General features: G+C 47.3%; 1 protein-coding gene across 2 annotated transcripts in view; it reads right to left on the minus strand.

Annotated features, from left to right (window-relative positions):
• LOC147098547 (transmembrane protein 273-like) overlaps positions 1–17,628 on the minus strand; it is a 93,498-nt gene that overhangs the window by 18,549 nt on the left and 57,321 nt on the right. For both annotated transcript variants that reach the window (XM_085970381.1, XM_085970382.1), the window contains exons 2-3: positions 12,766–12,822; positions 9,200–9,310 (exon numbers count right to left, since the gene is read on the minus strand). In XM_085970381.1, coding sequence (XP_085826507.1) covers positions 9,200–9,310; positions 12,766–12,822 — 168 coding nt within the window. The remainder of the gene's footprint in view (positions 1–9,199; positions 9,311–12,765; positions 12,823–17,628) is intronic.

Here is a 17,628-nt window from a genome sequence, read left to right on the forward strand (position 1 = left end):
GATAGTCAGTACTGGCTTTGTTAGTTTGTGCTAATTATCTTACGATCAGTCCGGAGCAAAAATATGCTGTACTTGCGTGATACATACACACTAAACACACCAAATAAAGTTAGGGATAACAACAGAAAATGCTGGAAAAACTCAGCAGGCCAGGGCAGCATCTGTGGAGAGAGAAACAGAATTAACGTTTCTCTCTCCACGGATGCTGCACTGGCCTGCTGAGTTTTTCCAACGTTTTCTGTTGTTATTTCAGATTTCCAGCATCCGCAGTATTTTGCTATCAAATAAAGTTAGGGCTTGTCCATTCCAGTGTAAGTACATTTTTAACAGCGTGATAACTCTTAATTACTACCAAACAACCTCTCTGGCACTGAAAATTAACTTTTAAAAGTGTGAAGACTCATTCCTTCAGATTTTAATTATTAGGGATTTTTAAAAATTAAATAAACTTTTTTTTACGTTTTCTTTCTGTCTCTAAGATGATGAAAGGGTTTTCATAGGGTAGATGGAGCGAATAGGATTCCACGCAGGTGAAAACAGAACTCGGGCCCATAGATATAAGATAGTCACCAATAAATCCAATAAGGAATTCAGGAGAGTGGTGAGAATGTGGAACTCACTACCACAGGGAGGGTTGAGGTGAATAGCACAGATGTAGTTAAGGGGAGGCTAGATAAGCACGAGGGAGAAAGGAATAGAAGGATGTGCCGATAGGGTGAGATGAAACAGGGTAGGAGGAGGCTCGTGTGGAGCATAAACACCGTCATAGACCAGTTAGGCCAAATGGCCTGTTTCTCTGTGGCAAATACTTTGTAATATTTTGCAATACTTATACAGGAAACTTTGTGTTATCCGGAGGCTAACTGTCCGGAATGCTCGAGCCACCGGCAAAAATCAGGTGCCGTTTTCGTTAGTTTTTTTTTCTTCGCGTTGCTTTTTTCCTCAACAGTCAAGCTCTGCAAGGTCTGCTGAAGCTGTTGCTAAGCTACAGAGACGCTTGGACTGTTTAGAAGCTGTTGCTAAGCAACAGGGTTTGTTGACAGAAGCTTCCGTATCTTTCAACATTAGCGCTGGAGTGTCCGGCAGTTTTGAGGGAACGGCAACAGCTCGGTCCCGTCGGTGCCGGATAGCACAAAGTCTCCTGTAAAACAACATAGAACTAAACTGGAACTAGATTTGAAAACATCAATTTGTTTTGGTCACACCAAGGGAAGCAAAGTATTGCAGTTTCTTATTAATTTTCCCCCTCTGATTTTCTCTCTCACTCACTTGAAGATGTTGAGCTGTGCTGGGTACTGATCCACAGCCACCAGCAACCCCTCCATTGCTCACCCATGTGGCCATCTTAATGTAGGAATGGGCGATGAGTATTAGCAGGCTATCTCGGCAGGAAAGCACCACTGCCACATCCAGCAGAGGTCACGAGTGGGAACTCTAGTCGATTTTCCTCTCCCTAGCCCAAAGACTCTGGCCCAGAAATTGGATTGCGCCCAAATCGCGGTGCGCGCTGCACCCACCTAATGAAGCCGGCGGCAGGACCGTGGCAAATTGGTCTGCCGGCCTCATTAGTGTAGTGCCAGCGCGCTGCGGGCACCGGTGGTGGCCCCAGAGACAGCTTGCTGGATGCGGAGGGGAGTGAAATCGCCCTCTGGGCCTGCTGTGGTCAACGGCCTCAGGTGAGTCTGAGTGGGGAGAAGGCAATTGGTGGGGGGGGGGGGGGCACTAGAGGTGGCCGGCAGCAGCCTGCAGTTTAAATGCGGAGCTGGGAGGAATGGCCTCCAGCGGTCCCTATAAGGAAAGTTGGTTGGGCCGCATGTCGAGAAGGTAATCCTCATCGCAGCAGGATCAAAGCCTACTCGGGACAAACCAATCTCCAGATTGGGTCTTAAAACAGGCGTTGGGCTCCTTATTAGCACATCCAAGAGGCCGATCTCCTGTTTTTGGGCGGTCGCCAAAGGGGCCTCTACAGTACCCGAACCAATATGCCGTTGGACTTGTGTTCGACGCTGTTCAGGTGCGGGTGGTTAGCCGTCTGACGTGGTCCTATTTGCACCTGTTTCCCAGCTAGAAAACGGGCACAATGAGGCCCAATTACTACTGTTACTACGACACTAATCTGAGGGGGATTGACAGGGTCGGTGCGGAGAGGTTGTTTCCCCTGGCTGGAGTGTCTAGAACTAGGGGTCACAGTCTCAGGATAAGGGGTCGGCCATTTAAGACCGAGATGAGGAGGAATTTCTTCACTCAGAGGGTTGTGAATCTTTGGAATTCTCTACCCCAGAGGGCTGTGGATGCTGAGTCATTGAATATATTCAAGGTTGAGATCAAGAGATTTTTGGACTCACGGAGAATCAAGGGATATGGGGATCGGGCGGGAAAGTGGGGTTGAGGTCGAAGGTCAGCCATGATCTTATTGAATTGGCGGAACAGGCTCAAGGGGCCACATTGCAAACTCCTGCTCCTAATTCTGATGTTCTTATTACCGTACCCTTCGGGCACCCTGTCTCAATATCAAGCACGCTCAGTCAGCTATTGCACAACCAGCTGTGGAGTAGGGGGTACAGTAGTGTAGTGGTTATGTTGCTGGACTAGCAATCCAGAGGCCACTATCCAGTTTCCCCACGGACGGTATATTTTGAGTACCGCCACTGTCACCTTACCACCTACAGGAAACTTTTTTTTATCCAGCACGGACGGGACCGACATGGTGCCGGTTCATCAACAATTCCGGATAACCGAACGCTATAGTAAAAGATACGGAGCTCAGAGCTCCGTATAAAGCAACAAACCCTGTCAACAGCTTCAAAACAATGGGCACAAGTTCCAAGCGTCTCTGTAGCTTAGCAACAGCTTCAGCTACACCCTTGCACAGCAACAAATGGAGTAAAAAAAGTAAAAAAAGTTACCTGAACCGACTCCTGAATTTTGCCGGTGGATAGAACGCTCCGGTTATTTAGGGGCCGGTTAATCGAAAGGTTCCTGTAGTATCCCAGCAACATTTGGGTGTCATTTTCCTTCCAGTCGCTAATGCGAGCAATTTTTTTTCTTACATCAGTGACCGAAGGAGAATTTGCACCAGCAGTGACACGAAGTATATTTAAATAATGCTAATAAATATTATTCATCCAGCTGCACATAAATCAGTATCATGTCCGGCTATGAATCTTTATTAGAGTAGATATTAAACCAATCCACACAGCAAAAAGATGTCACCCTATAGTGTATCATGCTGGTGCGGGATCGCAGTGTCTTCACATTTTTAAAAGGGGGGCCTGTCCCTTTGTTTTGGGTGAGGCTTTTTTTTTGCCTCCTAAATTTGTCCTTCAAAAATACAGAGAAAAATAATTTTTTTACCACCGGTCTTTAACTTGCCTATCGTGTTTTATGCTTGGGTACTTCAAGTAGTCCCTTGTGCCTCTGGTCAGGAAAGAGAAAATCTGTGAAGGTTCCTGCTCCTGACCTCCTATCGAACAACTCCTGTTGCAAATACGCTTGGAGGTCAGGCGAAGACGAGAGAAGGCGAGATGTGACGCCCCCCCCCCCCCCCATGGTCAAATAGCTGTTGACACTCACTACCTAGGCCTACACGTGAATAAAAGCCACTTGGGTGAGATACCCAGCAAAAAGCCAACGGGGTAGAATTTCCTCGGGGGGGGGGGGGGTGTCCCCATCTCCTGCCGTAACCGGCGGAAGACTGGCGGAGACACCGGAGAAACAGCAATTTATGCCCTTTCTCTGGGGTTTCTGCCGATCTTCCACTGCAGTTACGATGGGGATTGGAAATTCCACCCGACACGGTGGCATAGTGGTTAGCACTGTTGCCTCACAGCGCCAGGGACCCGGGTTCGAATCCGGCCTCGGGTGACTGTCTGTGTGGAGTTTGCACATTCTCCCCGTGTTTGCGTGGGTTTCCTCCGGGTGCTCCGGTTTCCTCCCACAGTCCAAAGATGTGCGGGTTAGGTTGATTGGCTATGATAAATTGACCCTTAGTGTTAGGGGGATTAAATACGTGGGGTTACGGGGATAGGGTGGGATATGTGTTGGTGTAGGGGTTACGGGGATCGGGTGGGATATGTGTCGGTGCAGGCTCGATGGGCCGAAATGGCCTCTATCTGCACTGTGGGGTTTCTGTGATCTCTGTGACCTGCAAAACGTTACAAGGATTAGCTCAGGTAAATACAGAGAAACTGCTTTCTCTGGCGGGGGAATCAAGAACAAGAGGACATAATCTTAAAATTAGAGCTAGGCCATTTAGGAGGGAAATCAGGAACTCGAAATCAGGAACTCTTTCTCCCCAATAGGCTGTGGATGCTGGGGGTCAGTTGGTGCTTTCAAGACAGAGATCGATAGATTTTTGTTAGGTAAGAGTATCAAGGGATATGCAACAACAGCGGGAAATGGAGTTCAGGTGCAGATCCATCATGGTCTAATTAAATTGTGGAGCAGGCTTAAGGGGCTGAATGGCCAACTCATGTTCTTGTTATGTTCCTAAGACAAGAGGAGGTGAGGGGGAAAATACTGGTGGAACAAAGGGAAAGGAGGGGAATTCTGGAAGAGTTTGATTGTACGATATCCGCATGTAGGGTACCAGACCCTAGCTGGGAAATTGAGTATCAACCTTGCAGGCCTCTGCCAGTCCTGCTCTCTAACTAACCTGCAGGAGGTGCAGTGGGAAACCTGAGTGGGACCTTCCCCTAAGCAGGGAGACCCCCAGCCTTCTCCTTGAACCTCCCTCTTTGTAACAACTGAGATCAGGAACTAACTGCGTGAGAAACTGCCAGCTCTAAATGGGAACTTTTCAACTCCATGGCACAGCATGATGGAGTTGCACAGACATACTAGCTTATATTTTTATCTATAATTAATGTACTGTCATTTTGCAAAAGCAGTTGGTTCATAAAATTCACAGCAGTTGAACACAAGATTGAAAGCTGACATTTATGGGGAGGAAAGCTGCCCTTTGTTGTGATCCGGGAGCACATATTGCAAAATTGTGCACCCACTGCCTGTAATATTCCATCTGAGGAAACTCGTAGGCTGGGAGTGCGCTTTCTTTACAATGCCTGAAGCAGGGTGTTGGGAATTTTACCCACCCGCTCTATCAGAGTTAGAACCTAAATTCAGGTTGGTGTCGATGTACGGGTTGGCCCACAGACTGAAAGGTCCATCAGATTGCTATCTATCAAATAACATAATTCCAAAGTATGCCTCAGTCTTTATGTGTCTCAGTGGTGACATTAAGAGGTGACAAACGTTCTTCATATAGGAGTGGGACCTTTCCCTGAGGAAGGTATGTATACCCTACATAAGCTGGCACTTAAAGACATAATTGTGATGGTTTGAACATTTGAACTTCTCCTCTTTAACTTGCAGGGACATTATTTGAGACAAATGTTGGTGTCTGATTGGCAGTTAGGACAGGCAGTCAGATACAGGACTCTATACCAGTCCAGCAGCTTTAATTATACTACAAACCACAAGAACAAACCCTGGCTGATTTAGAAACGCCTGCAGAAAGCTGAGGTTTTGTAACTGCCAGGTAATTAACTGCTAACTATTTGTGATACATGATATTAGAGGTAATTACAGCGGAGTCACCTGCTAATTGCTGCTGGTTGCGGTGGGATATTGTAGTTTGCGAGGACAGATTGATGTCTTGGAGTTTTGCTGCCTGACTCTTGAGATGAGGTGGGAGAATATTCAGAACTTGCTTTTCCCAAGTTCAGCACTTTCAGCAAATTGAGTAATTGAATGGAATCCGTCACAGTTTGATTTGTACATGGTGATTTGTAAGTGGCGAAAAGAGCCACATTGGCTTCTTTTCTCACTCGTAACTTTGTTTTGGACTGGGAGATTGAGGATGTCCATGTTGTAGTGGTTGACTCGCATTGCTGCTGGTTGGACTCCTCCTTCTCTATAGTGAGAACTCTAAAGGCACAGAGCTGAGCAGTGAGTTGGAGGTATCAGGCTAGAAGGCATGATGCTTACAGATGAAGACACTCTGTGATGTCTTGCAGGATCAGTGTGAGCCATTGCTGTTATCTGGCTAATTAATGATAATAAGTGGGGTCAGAAGCTGGTATCTAAACAATTAGGGTCTGTGTTAATAGTGCACCATTGACTGCCTTTTCACTAGAGATGGCTGTGTAACCCAGGATAAACTATCCTAAACTCCCTTACCTAATCCCTACCCAAACAGCTGGACTGCAGCAATGAACACAGGAACAGGAGTAGACCATTCAACCCCTTGAGCCTGTTCTGCCATTCAATGGGATCATGACTGATCTGTGGCCTAACTCCATATACCCGCCTTTGGCCCATAATCCCTTAATACCTTTGGTTAACAAAAATCTATCAATCTCCGATTTAAAATTAACAATTGATCTAGCATCAATTGCCATTTGCGGAAGAGAGTTCCAAACTTCTCCCACCCTTTGTGTGTAGAAGTGTTTCTTAACTTCACTCCTGAAAGGCCTGGCTCTAATTTTTAGACTATGCCCCCTAGTCCTAGGGGGAGAAATTGGGTGAGTAGCGCCACCTGTTAGCGCCTAAAGAGGCAGTCAGTGGCTGTAGCGCCACTGGCTGTGCCTCCCGCGATATTCAGCAGGGGTGCTAATGGTGGCGTTAGCCATTTGCGCTGCGCCGCCACCGATGACATCATCGGTGTGCGCAGCGCCCCATTCGTGCCCCGTTCGCGATATTTGGTAGCGAACGCCACAGTTGCGCCGTTCGCTACCCGCACCTGGTTCACAGGGCCTTACTGTGCCGGCAGCGGCGCAAGTTAAGGTGGAGGTGCAGGGCGGCCGCCTTTTTCGGCGGCCGCCTGCCAGCACCTCCATCCCCGGCCTCCTGACCCCACCCCCACCGCGGCATTGCCGGCTGTTTCCCGAGAGCCCGGCACTTCTCCTTGGTGCCGGGCTCGTTTGCCGGCACTCGCGATCGGGGATCGCGCTGTTGCAGGCCCCTCCCCCTTAACAATGGGAGGAAGGCCTGCAGTACCGCAGCGTGCCGTGCCGCAGCGTTGCGCTGCGATATTCAGTTTCAGCGCCCTAAGAGGGACGCGGAGCGCCTCGAGCCTCGCCCCGTCTCCCTCTAGGGGCAATGGAACTGAATATCTGACGATCGCTAAAGCCTCGAACGCTGCGCTAAATCCAGCGCTCAGGCGACTTTTGCGCCACTTTGGCGCCCCAACCCAATTTCTAGGCCCTAGACTCCCCAACCAGCGGAAATAGTTTCTCTCTATCCATCCTATCTGTTCCCCTTAATATCTTGAAAACTTCGATCAAATCACCCCTTAACCTTTTAAATTCCAGGGAATACAACCCTAGTTTGTGTAATCTCTCCTCGTAATTTAACCCTTGGAGTCCAGGAATCATTCTGGTAAACCTATGCTGCACTCCCTCCAAGGCCAGTATATCCTTCCTAAGGTGTGGTGTCCACAACTGCTCACAGTACTCCAGGTGTGGTCTAACCAGCAAAGCAAAGAGCACCAATACTTTATTCTCTAGAGTTGTCTGGATTGGCAAATCTTTGTTGCAATCTACATCCCCTCTACATCTCTGCTGGTATCTGCCTGAAAACTGGACAGACGAAGGACACTTGTGCTCTGACTCCTGGGCGGGGGGGGGGGGGCATTTTAACCCCACCCACCCCCACCCCTCGCCCGGCAGGAACTGGGCAAGGGACAGTTACAATGAAGCAAGGGACTTGCCCACTGGCTTCCCATCCCAATTTGGCCGAAAATTGCAGGAAGCAAGGACACCCGACCGAAGCCGGTGGGGCCCTTCGTTAAATATGCAAATCAGACTCCAACGAGGTCATTGGGGCCTGATTGTAATATTAACCTGAGGCCTGAGCAAAGGAGCAGTGGTTGGCTTCCCTGCCAGAGCAAAGCCGCTAGGAGCTGGATCAAGGGCCAGAAGAGGCCCACCAAGGTAAGGTTCTTCAAATTGTTCTAGTTTCCTTGTGGGCCAGGAGGAGCAGAGGTGTCTTCCAGAGCCTCTGTTTCTCAAGCAACCCACCTCATTTTTTGCTTCTGGGTTTTCTGGCTTCCCCAACAAGGCTTCCAGTCGAAGCTTTAACCGAGAGGGAGGAAGGATGCAGCCAACACGGCCTGGGTGAGGGGTGGGGTGAATCGCGGGTCTGATCACAGCCCAATTTGGGGACCTCCACTATATAGCATTAGTTAGAGAAAGGGAGAGCTGGAGACCTCTGCATCAATGGTGGTTGTGAGGACGCGGGTTGAGGGAAAATCAGGAACAGCACAATGTAAAGTGAAACAATGGCCCAGAAATTCGGGTCCCAACATGTGAATATGCACGGCGTACTCACGCGTAGGCCCAACGAAAGTGCCGGTTTTGTGCATGCACTGCGCATGCGCGGGAAACCGGCACTTCCGTTCCCCTGGAAGAAGGGGTTCAGAGGTCGAACGCGTGCGCAGGAGAGGCAGCACGTGTGCTTCGAACTTATGTTTTTTTTGCAGGTTTTCCCGGGAGGGTAAGTTTCCAGCAGTTACACTTTTAAAAAGCAGGCGCAAGGCCTGCTTTTAACAAGGTAAGTGGTGAATTAATTAAAATTAAAACATTTTTTCCAGAGGTTTATTATTTTTAAATACTTTAAAGAAAGGTAAGTTTATTTTTAGCCCTTAGAAACTGTAATTAATTTTTTCAAAAAATTAAATTGTTTAAAATAGTTATTTCATGTAATTTATAGTTTATTTTAAAAATGTGATGTTTTTAAAAAAATTATTTGAGGTTTTAGTGATGTTTTGAGGCTTATAGTATTTATAGGTTTGACAGCTCTTCCTGTCAAACTTATGAATGAAGCATTCCCTGCTACCATTGGTTCTCCATGGCCCACGTGATCCCAGGGGACGCATCAAACTAACTGTGTCCCTGGGATACGCAAGCACTGCGCGCCGGCAGTTGGAGGAGGCCCAGGATCGGAATCCCACGCGGGCCCACAGCTCAACGGCCGGCGCGCAAGGTAAGTGCAGGTCGGGGGCTTGCACCCACGGGAAGCCCCCGACCCGAATTTCTGGGACATTATACTTGTTCCCATTTCTGGCAGAGACCATACCTATTACTTGGACACGTAAAGCTGACGTGTTCGTGCCTGAAGGGAATTAGTCACACTACAATCAATCTAACATTAGAAGGAGAGGTGCCTATTAATAGTTTGCTTTGTCATAGCATCTTACCTGTTAAATCATTTTCATAGATGTGTTTTTTAATCATGTAAATCTTAACTAAAACAAATGAAACAACTAGAAATATTCCTATTCCAGCTCCCAGTAAGGCATACTTGATCTCTAGAAAAGAACAGACAAAACATGGATGATAAGTATTGATAAACAGAGAGAGCTCTGCATCATCCTGCACTATTCATGCAGGAATGGTCTAACCTGGTAGATCGACATTGGGTAAGAAAGAAAGACTTGCATTTATATGGCGCCTTTCACAACCTCAGGATATTGGAAAGTCACTGTTGTAATGTAGAAAATGCGAGCAACCAAATTGTACACAGCAAGCTCCCACACACAGCAATGAGTGACTGTTCTGAGTAGATTAATAGCAGCTTCCCTATGGAAATAACGTATTTCAGGGGAAATTAGTCCGTGTTTTATTCGTCACACTCAGAGAGATGGGCAGATCAAAAATGTACTTCTGGAAGGTTTTATATTTATTTAAGTTGGGAAATAGCAGTAAAAGCTGTTGTGAATTGTTGGAACTCAGAGTCAAAAGGTTGTGGGTTCAAGTCCCACTTCAGAGACTTGAGCACAAAAATCGAGGCTGACACGCCAGGGCAGTGCTGAGGGAGTGCCGCACTGTCGGAGGTGCCATCTTTCGGATGGGACGTTAACCGAGGCCCTGTCTGGCTTCTCAGGTGGACGTAAAAGATCCTATAGGATTATTTTGAAGAGCAGAAAAATTCTCCCTGGTGTCCTGGCTAATATTTATCCCTCAACCAACATCACTAAAGCAGACTATCTGGTCATTATTACATTGCTGTTTGTGGGACCTTGCTGTGCGCAAATTGGCTGCCACGTTTCCTACATTACAACAGTCACTCTTCTCTTCTCTCTTAGGCAGTCCCTCGGAACCGAGGATGACTTGCTTCCACATTAAAAATGAGTTCTCAGGTGACTGATGAGTCCAATGCGGGACCTACAGTCTCTGTCACAGGTGGGGCAGACGGTGGTTGAAGGGGCGGGTGGGTGGGTTGCTTGGGTTGATATGCGCTCCTTGCACTGGCCTGCGCTTGGCTTCCGCTTGCTCCCGGCAAAGAGACTCGAGGTGTTCGGCGCCTTCCCGGATGCTTCTCCTCCACTTTGTGCGGTCTTGGGCCAGGGATTCCCAGGTGTTGGTGGGGATGTTACACTTTTTCAAGGAGGCTTTGAGGGTGTCCTTGAAGCATTTCCTCTGCCCACCTGGGGCTCTCTTGCCATGCTGGAGCTCCGAGTAGAGCGCTTGTTTTGGGAGTCTCGTTTCGGGCATGTGATCAATGTGACCTGTCCATCGGAGCTGATCGAGCATGGTCAAAGCTTCGATGCTGGGGATGTTGGCCTGAGCAAGGAAAACTGACGTTGGTGCGCCTATCCTGCCAATGGATTTGCAGGATCTTGTGGAGGCAGCGTTGGTGGTACCTCACCAGTGCTTTGAGGTGCCTGCTGTACATGGTCCATGTCTCTGAGGCATACAGCAGGGCAGGTATCACTGCTGCTCTGTAGACCGTGAGCTTAGTGCCGGGTTTGAGGTCCTGCTGGTCTTCAAACACTCTCTTCTTCAGGCGACCGAAGGCTGCACTGGCACACTGAAGGCAGTGTTGGACTTCGTCGTCGATGTCTGCCCTTGTTGACAGTAGGCTCTCGCGGTATGGAAAGTGGACCACATTGTCCAAGGCCTTGTCGTGGATTTTGATAATCGGGGGGCAGTACTGTGTGGCGGGGGCAGGTTGGTAGAGGACCTTTGTCTTAAGGATGTTTAGTGTAAGGTCCATGCTCTCGTACACTTCGGTGAAGGTGTTGTCGATGGTTTGGAGTTCGACCTCCGAGTGAGCGCAGACGCAAGCGTCGTCTGCGTACTGTAATTCGACGACAGAGGATGGGACGACCTTGGACCTGGACTGGAGGCGACGGAGATTGAACAGTTTCCCGTTTGTTCTGTAAATTAGCTCCACTCCAGTGGGGAGTTTACTGAGGGTGAGATGGAGCATTGCAGCAAGAAAGATTGAGAAGAGCATTGGTGCGATGACACAGCTTTGCTTGACCCCAGTTCGTACGTGAATGGTCTGTGGTGGAACCGTTGGTCAGGATCTCGGTTTGCATGTCGTCGTGAAGCAGGCGGAGGATGGTGACAAATTTTTGAGGGCAGCCGAATTTGAGGAGGACACTCCATAATCCCTCACGGTTGACAGTGCTGGAGGCCTTTGTGAGATCAGAGAAGGCCATGTACAGCGGTTGGTGCTGTTCCCTGCATTTCTCTTGTAATTGACGTGCGGTGAAGATCATGTCCATTGTGCCCCTTAGTGGGCAGAATCCGCATTGCGACTCTGGGAGGAGCTCTTCGGTCACTGGGAGAAGGCGATTGAGGAGGATTCTTGCAATGACTTTCCCTGTGGTAGACTCCTCTGTAATTACCGCAATCGGACTTGTCACCTTTCGTGAAGATGGTCACAATTGCGGCGTCTCCGAGATCCCCTGGCATGCTCTCCTCCTTCCAGATAAGAGAGATGAGTTCATGAATTCGCGCCAGTAGTGCTTTTCCGCCATGCTTTAGTGCCTCTGCGGGGATTCCATCTGCTCCTGAGGCCTTGTTGTTCTTCAGTTGTCGGATGGCCTTTTCAACCTCATGTCGGGCTGGAGTTGTGCTGAGATGGTGGCGGGTAGCATGCTGTGGGATGGAGTTGAGGACACTCGTGTCGCTACTGAGGTCATGAAAGGTGCTATACAAATGCAAGTCTTACTTTCTTTTTTAAATAACTGCAGCATACTACATATGGCAATATGGAAAATACTCCCAGTCTGCAGCCCACAGATAAAGAAATATAGGTTGAGCGTCCCAAATCCAGAGTTCCAGAATCCGGACTCCAGGACGATTGGTGGCAGGGGTCCGGAATCCGTTAAATGTTCCGGAATCCGGACATCCTGAGGGAGGCTTACCAAAAACCGGAACCTGGGCCCAGGCATTTCTGGACTCGGCACATGTTTCTGATGTCCGAATTCCGGAAATATCGCAACCTGGTCTCGGGTGTTTCCGGACTTCTGACATCAGAAATACGTGCCAAAGTCCGGGAAAAACCTGAAAACTGGCTTGGCCTCGGTCCCGAGGTTGCCGGATTCGGGACGTTCTACCTGTACATATATAGCATGTTACAGATTAGATAGGAATGCTTCAAAGCCGGAATATAAACACCAAATGCCGCAAATACACAGCAAATCGAGCGGTGTCTGGAAAGGAAAAGCAGGTTAAAGTTTGGGTTGCGACCCTTCACCAGAACTGAAACACTCAGACTGCAGAAGTGCCTTTGACAGGACTGAGAGGACCAGGAAGAATAGGAAGATGTAGAGGAACAGCAACAGATATAGTCAAGAGTTCAGATAGGCTGGCTGCTTTTACAAAGAGGAAGTTACAAGCATTTTGAACCCGTTAAATGGCTCTTTGAATTCTTTTAGCCTAGTCACAGCTAACGCACAGTCATCAGAATAAGTAAAATCAAGCTTGCAAGCACGTATTTTGGAAGCTGAACAGAACGATAGTTATTTACCAACTTCATCTTCATTCTTAGCTGCTCCGTTAGCAGATGCTCTTGTTGTGAAATAGTCTGTAACGTAAAATGAAGTTGAGAACATCGCTAAAAATACTCAAATAACAACAGAAAATGCTGGAAACACTCAGCAGCATCCGGGGAGAGAGAAACAGGTCTGTGACCCTTCGTCAGAACTGGAAAAAGTTAGAGACGTAACAGGCACTTAATGGACAACTCGCCCAGTAAATAATTATCCACCTTCTTCTTGGCAGCGACCACACCACATTCCTCTCATATGATGACACTCCGAGATGCAAGTGCTGAATCAGATGTCTGCCAAGGCTTCCACCCACTATTGTGCACATCCTTTCATTTAAATGGCTGGAATATCGGGTGGTTTGGGTTGTGGGCCTGTGATGCTCCTCACCCGAATTTCTTAGCTACGCTCCACCCACACAACGCTTTACACCCAGACGCCAAAGGGGAAAATCTGCCCCAATATACCTGTACCGGTTTCAAAAGAGGTCCTGTTAGTGAGACCCTCTCTTTAATTCTTGCTTGTGATTTTAATGGAGCTCATTTATAGCATAGATGCATTCAAGGGGAAGCTAGGCAAACACATGAGGGAGAAAGGAATAGAAGGATATGCTCGAGTGGAGCATAGACACCGGCATGGACCACTTGGGCCGAATGACCTGTTTCTCTGCTGCAAATACTTTGTAATATTTTGTAATACATAGAACACAACAAAGAACTAATCAGGAACTAGATTTGAAAACATCAATTTGTTTTGGTCACACCAAGAGGAACAAAGGGGGCGATTTTCTGACGTCGGAGGAGGCGGGTTTGGAGTCGGGAAAGGCGGGAAAATCAGATTCAAAAAGGTCGGGTTCGGAACCCACCTCCAACCCACCTCCGTGGGATTTTGCCAGTTTTGGAGGTTGGGAAACACTCCCGCCTCCAGCTGGCCATTGCGCTATTTAACATCCTTAAATGCTTGTTAAGGGCCTCTCTAAGCCTATTTTGAGAGGCCCTCGTGATTTTTCCAGCTTTTCGGTGTGATCCACGCACCTCCTAAACCACACCAGGTAAACCTGGTGGGTTGACTCGTGGGTGGCCTCCTCACTGCTGCACGTCTAACAAGACATCGTTTATTGCAGCAAGAATTACTTGCAGGTGCCAGACCTTGGCTTTAAAAGGCCTCTGAGCACTTTTAGAAGGCCTTCCGAAGTCGGAAGTGCTGCAGCTTGACTCCATCAACTGTGGGACCTCCTTGGAAGACCCTCTCCCCGCTTGTAATGAGTGCTTTCCCAAAGGAGGCATCTACAAGCAGCATGGGAACCATTCGTTTTCTTTCTGCATAAACCTCAGATGAGGCTGAGGAGGAGGAGGATCTGGAGGAGGAGGGGGATCTGGAGGAGGAGGAGGATGAGGAGGTCAGAGCCCAAGATGCAAGGGATGAACTTATCATGGCCAGATTTGCATAGGTTGCCCAAGTTGGCACATGTCCTTTGCTCCATCCTAGGACATCATTGACAATGGACTCTCTGGCCTCCTTTCACTCAGGCCACCAACCTGACAACGCAAGTGTGGCAGTGCCCACAATGTGGAGCTGCCTAACGTGAAAGAACAGATGGCATAACACCAACATTTTGGCTTCAAATCATTTTAATGCTTTCCAACAGGGATGGCATTTCATCAATACACAGAAACAGTCTCCCAATCTGCACATATCTGGAGGTTATAGCCCTTGCCAGCTGTACCCACACAGCCTTGGTTTCTTTGGCAGGCCCCTTCCTCTGAGATGAGTGGAACAGCACCTCCCTGCTAGCTGTCACCCCCTCCAACAGCATTTGCAGCGCCTCATCCGAGAGCCTCAGGTAGGCCCTTGCCTTGGAATTGGACATAGTGGTTTCTCAAAAGATGTTGGAGGTGGTGCAGGAGACGCAGAAATGCTGTGGAATGAGCCAAGGGAGCAAGAAGCCATAAAATCAGACTGGAAAAGTGCTGTCAACAGAGGCGAGTGTCAGTCCCAAAACACTCATTGAGCGAGGGCATCCCACACCTCTGAAAGCAAGTGGCCAATCATGGGAAAATCGCAAATTTTTGAAACCCATCAGTGGAGGCGAGTTTCAAACCCACCCAAACTGAAACCTGCCTCCATCTCACCTCCAGTGGGAAAATCACCCCAAAAGCATTGCAGTTTTTAAAAAAAAAATTCCCCAATTTTCACCCTCTGATTTTCTCTCTTACTCACTTGAAGACGCTGAGTTGTGCTGGGTACTGATCCACAGCCACCAGCAACCCCTCCATTGTGGCCATCTTAATGTAGGAATGGACGATGAGTATTAGCAGGCTATCTCGGCAGGAACGCACCACTGCCACATCTGATTCTGTCCTCACCCAACAGGGGAGCTTCCAGCAGAGTTCACGAGATGAGGGAGAAAGGAATGGAAGGTTACACCGATAGGGTGAGATGAAGAGAGCTGGGAGAAGGCTCGTGTGGAGCATAAACACTGGCATGGACAAGTTGGGCCGAATGGCTGTAGACTCTATGTAATGCTATGTAATTAATATAAATGAAATCTCTGCTTATTTAATGGAATTGATTATATTATTAACAAAAATAAAACATGTATCTATGGTAGTATATTTGTTGGGTTAATTCTTTGCTGGTCAACACACATAGGGGTAAAGTCAACTGTTTTTATAAGCTGCAGAAGTATACATTATTGTCTGGTGTGCCAAAAGATATTCATATACATTTGTAATTTGTCCCTGTTGAACAAAAGGGGGTTTAATATGCTAAAGTATATGCAAGGTCAACGGAATCATTCTTTCCATTGGCTGGCAGGATGCTCGATTCTATCAAAATCACCCGTTATTCAAAGTGGTTAGGACAAGCACAGCAACAACCTATAACCCTCCGAGATCTCTGCGCACTTCCAATTCTGGCCTCTTGAGCATCCCTGATTTTAATTGTTCCACCATTTGTGGCCGTGCCTTCAGTTGCCTAGGCCCTAAGCTCTGTAATTCCCTGCCTAAACCTCTCCGCCTCTCTCCCTCTCTTTCCTTCTTTAAGACGCTGCTTAAAAACTACCTCTTTGACCATCTATACTAGTATCCCCTTATGTGGCTCGGTGTCAAATTTTGCCTGATTACGCTCCTTTGCAGCGCCTTGGGATGTTTTAGTATGATAAAGGCGCTATATAAATGCAAGTTATTGTTGCAATTATATAGCGCCTTTAACCTAGTAAAACACACTAAGGTGCTTCACAGAGGCGTAATCAAACAAATTTAAAAATTGAGGAACTGCCAGACCGGGATCCAATGTAGGTCAGTGGGGTAATGGGTGATCAACATCCTCCATAATTGACAACCTGCAAATAGCTGTTAATATAATGTTGAGAAAATCGCAGTACTTAAAGTCCCGCATATCTTTAGAGAATTTTAAATGCGATATCAGAGGCTGATTTTCTTCCAGTCAGTGGCACGTAGCTCAGTGGTAGCGTTTCACCGCTTAAGAAGTGAGCAACCATGTTTTAAGGAGCAATTTTATGTGGAGGGAATAGCACAGGAGAAGCATCTTTGTCGTTTTGACATTTCAAAAAGATTATCAAAGTTTATTACATAGGATATATGGCACAGAAACAGGCCATTCGGCCCAACCAGTCCATGCCGGCGTTTATGCTCCACTCGAGCCTCCTCCCGTCTTTCTTCATCTAACTCTATCAGCGTAACCCTCTATTCCCTTCTCCCTCATATGCTTGTCCAGCCTCCCCTTAAATGCATCTATACTATTCGCTTCAACCACTCCCTGTGGTAGCGAGTTCCACATTCTCACCACTATTTGGGTAAGGAAGTTTCTTCTGAATTCCCTATTGGATTTCTTGGTGACTATCTTATATTGATGGCCTCTAGTTATGCTCTTCCCCACAAGTGGAAACATTCTCGCTGTATCCACTCTATCAAAACCTTTCATAATTTTAAAGGCCTCTATTAAGTCACTTTTCAGCCTTCTCTTTTCAAGAGAAAAGAGACCCAGCCTGTTCATCCTTTCCTGATATGTATACCCTCGCATTTCTGGTATCATCCTTGTAAATTTTCTCTGCACCCTCTCCAGTGCCTCTATATCCTTTTTATAATATGGCGACCAGAACTGTACACAGTACTCTGAGTGTGGTCTAACCAAGGTTCGATACAGGTTTAGCATAACTTCCCTACTTTTCAATTCTATCCCTCTAGAAATAAACCCTAGTGCTTGGTTTGCTTTTTTTATGGCCTCGCTAACCTGCGTCACAACTTTTAGTGATTTGTGTATTTGTACTCCGAGATCCCTTTGTTCCTCTACCCCACCCAGACTCGCACCCTCCAATTAATAAGTGACCTCCCTATTCTTCCTACCAAAATGTAATACCTCACATTTATCTGTGTTGAACTTCACTTGCCAATTATATACCCATTCTGCAAGTTTATTAATGTCCTCACTTAACTTATAATTACTAATAAATGTACCGTTTGTACTGAATACTAGTCACTTACCTGTTTAATGTTAAATAATTGTATTTGTTGGCTTATAGTCAGAGCCTTGACCCGATAGAATGTATATTCTCCTGTCCTACAAAGACAAGGCGGTCATGAGGTGCCACTTAATATATTCCAATAAGGCAGATACAGTGGTACGGGTTCTCTGTTCCACTTCCAAGTTTTGCTACATTTTCCAAGATAGTGAGCCTGTAAAAGCACATTCTGACTCGTAGCAGGCACAAGATCCACTTGCAGGAGTGGGCATTGATTCCCAATCCAAGGAGAATATCTTGCATAAAAGCCCAAATATGTATAATTCATGTCTAAAAATTGGCAAGCAACAGCTCCAATTAT

The sequence above is a fragment of the Somniosus microcephalus genome, chromosome 29 (genome assembly GCF_052327205.1).
Source record: "Somniosus microcephalus isolate GS21.2 chromosome 29, FLI_Smic_1.0, whole genome shotgun sequence".
In the NCBI taxonomy this organism is placed as follows: domain Eukaryota; kingdom Metazoa; phylum Chordata; class Chondrichthyes; order Squaliformes; family Somniosidae; genus Somniosus; species Somniosus microcephalus.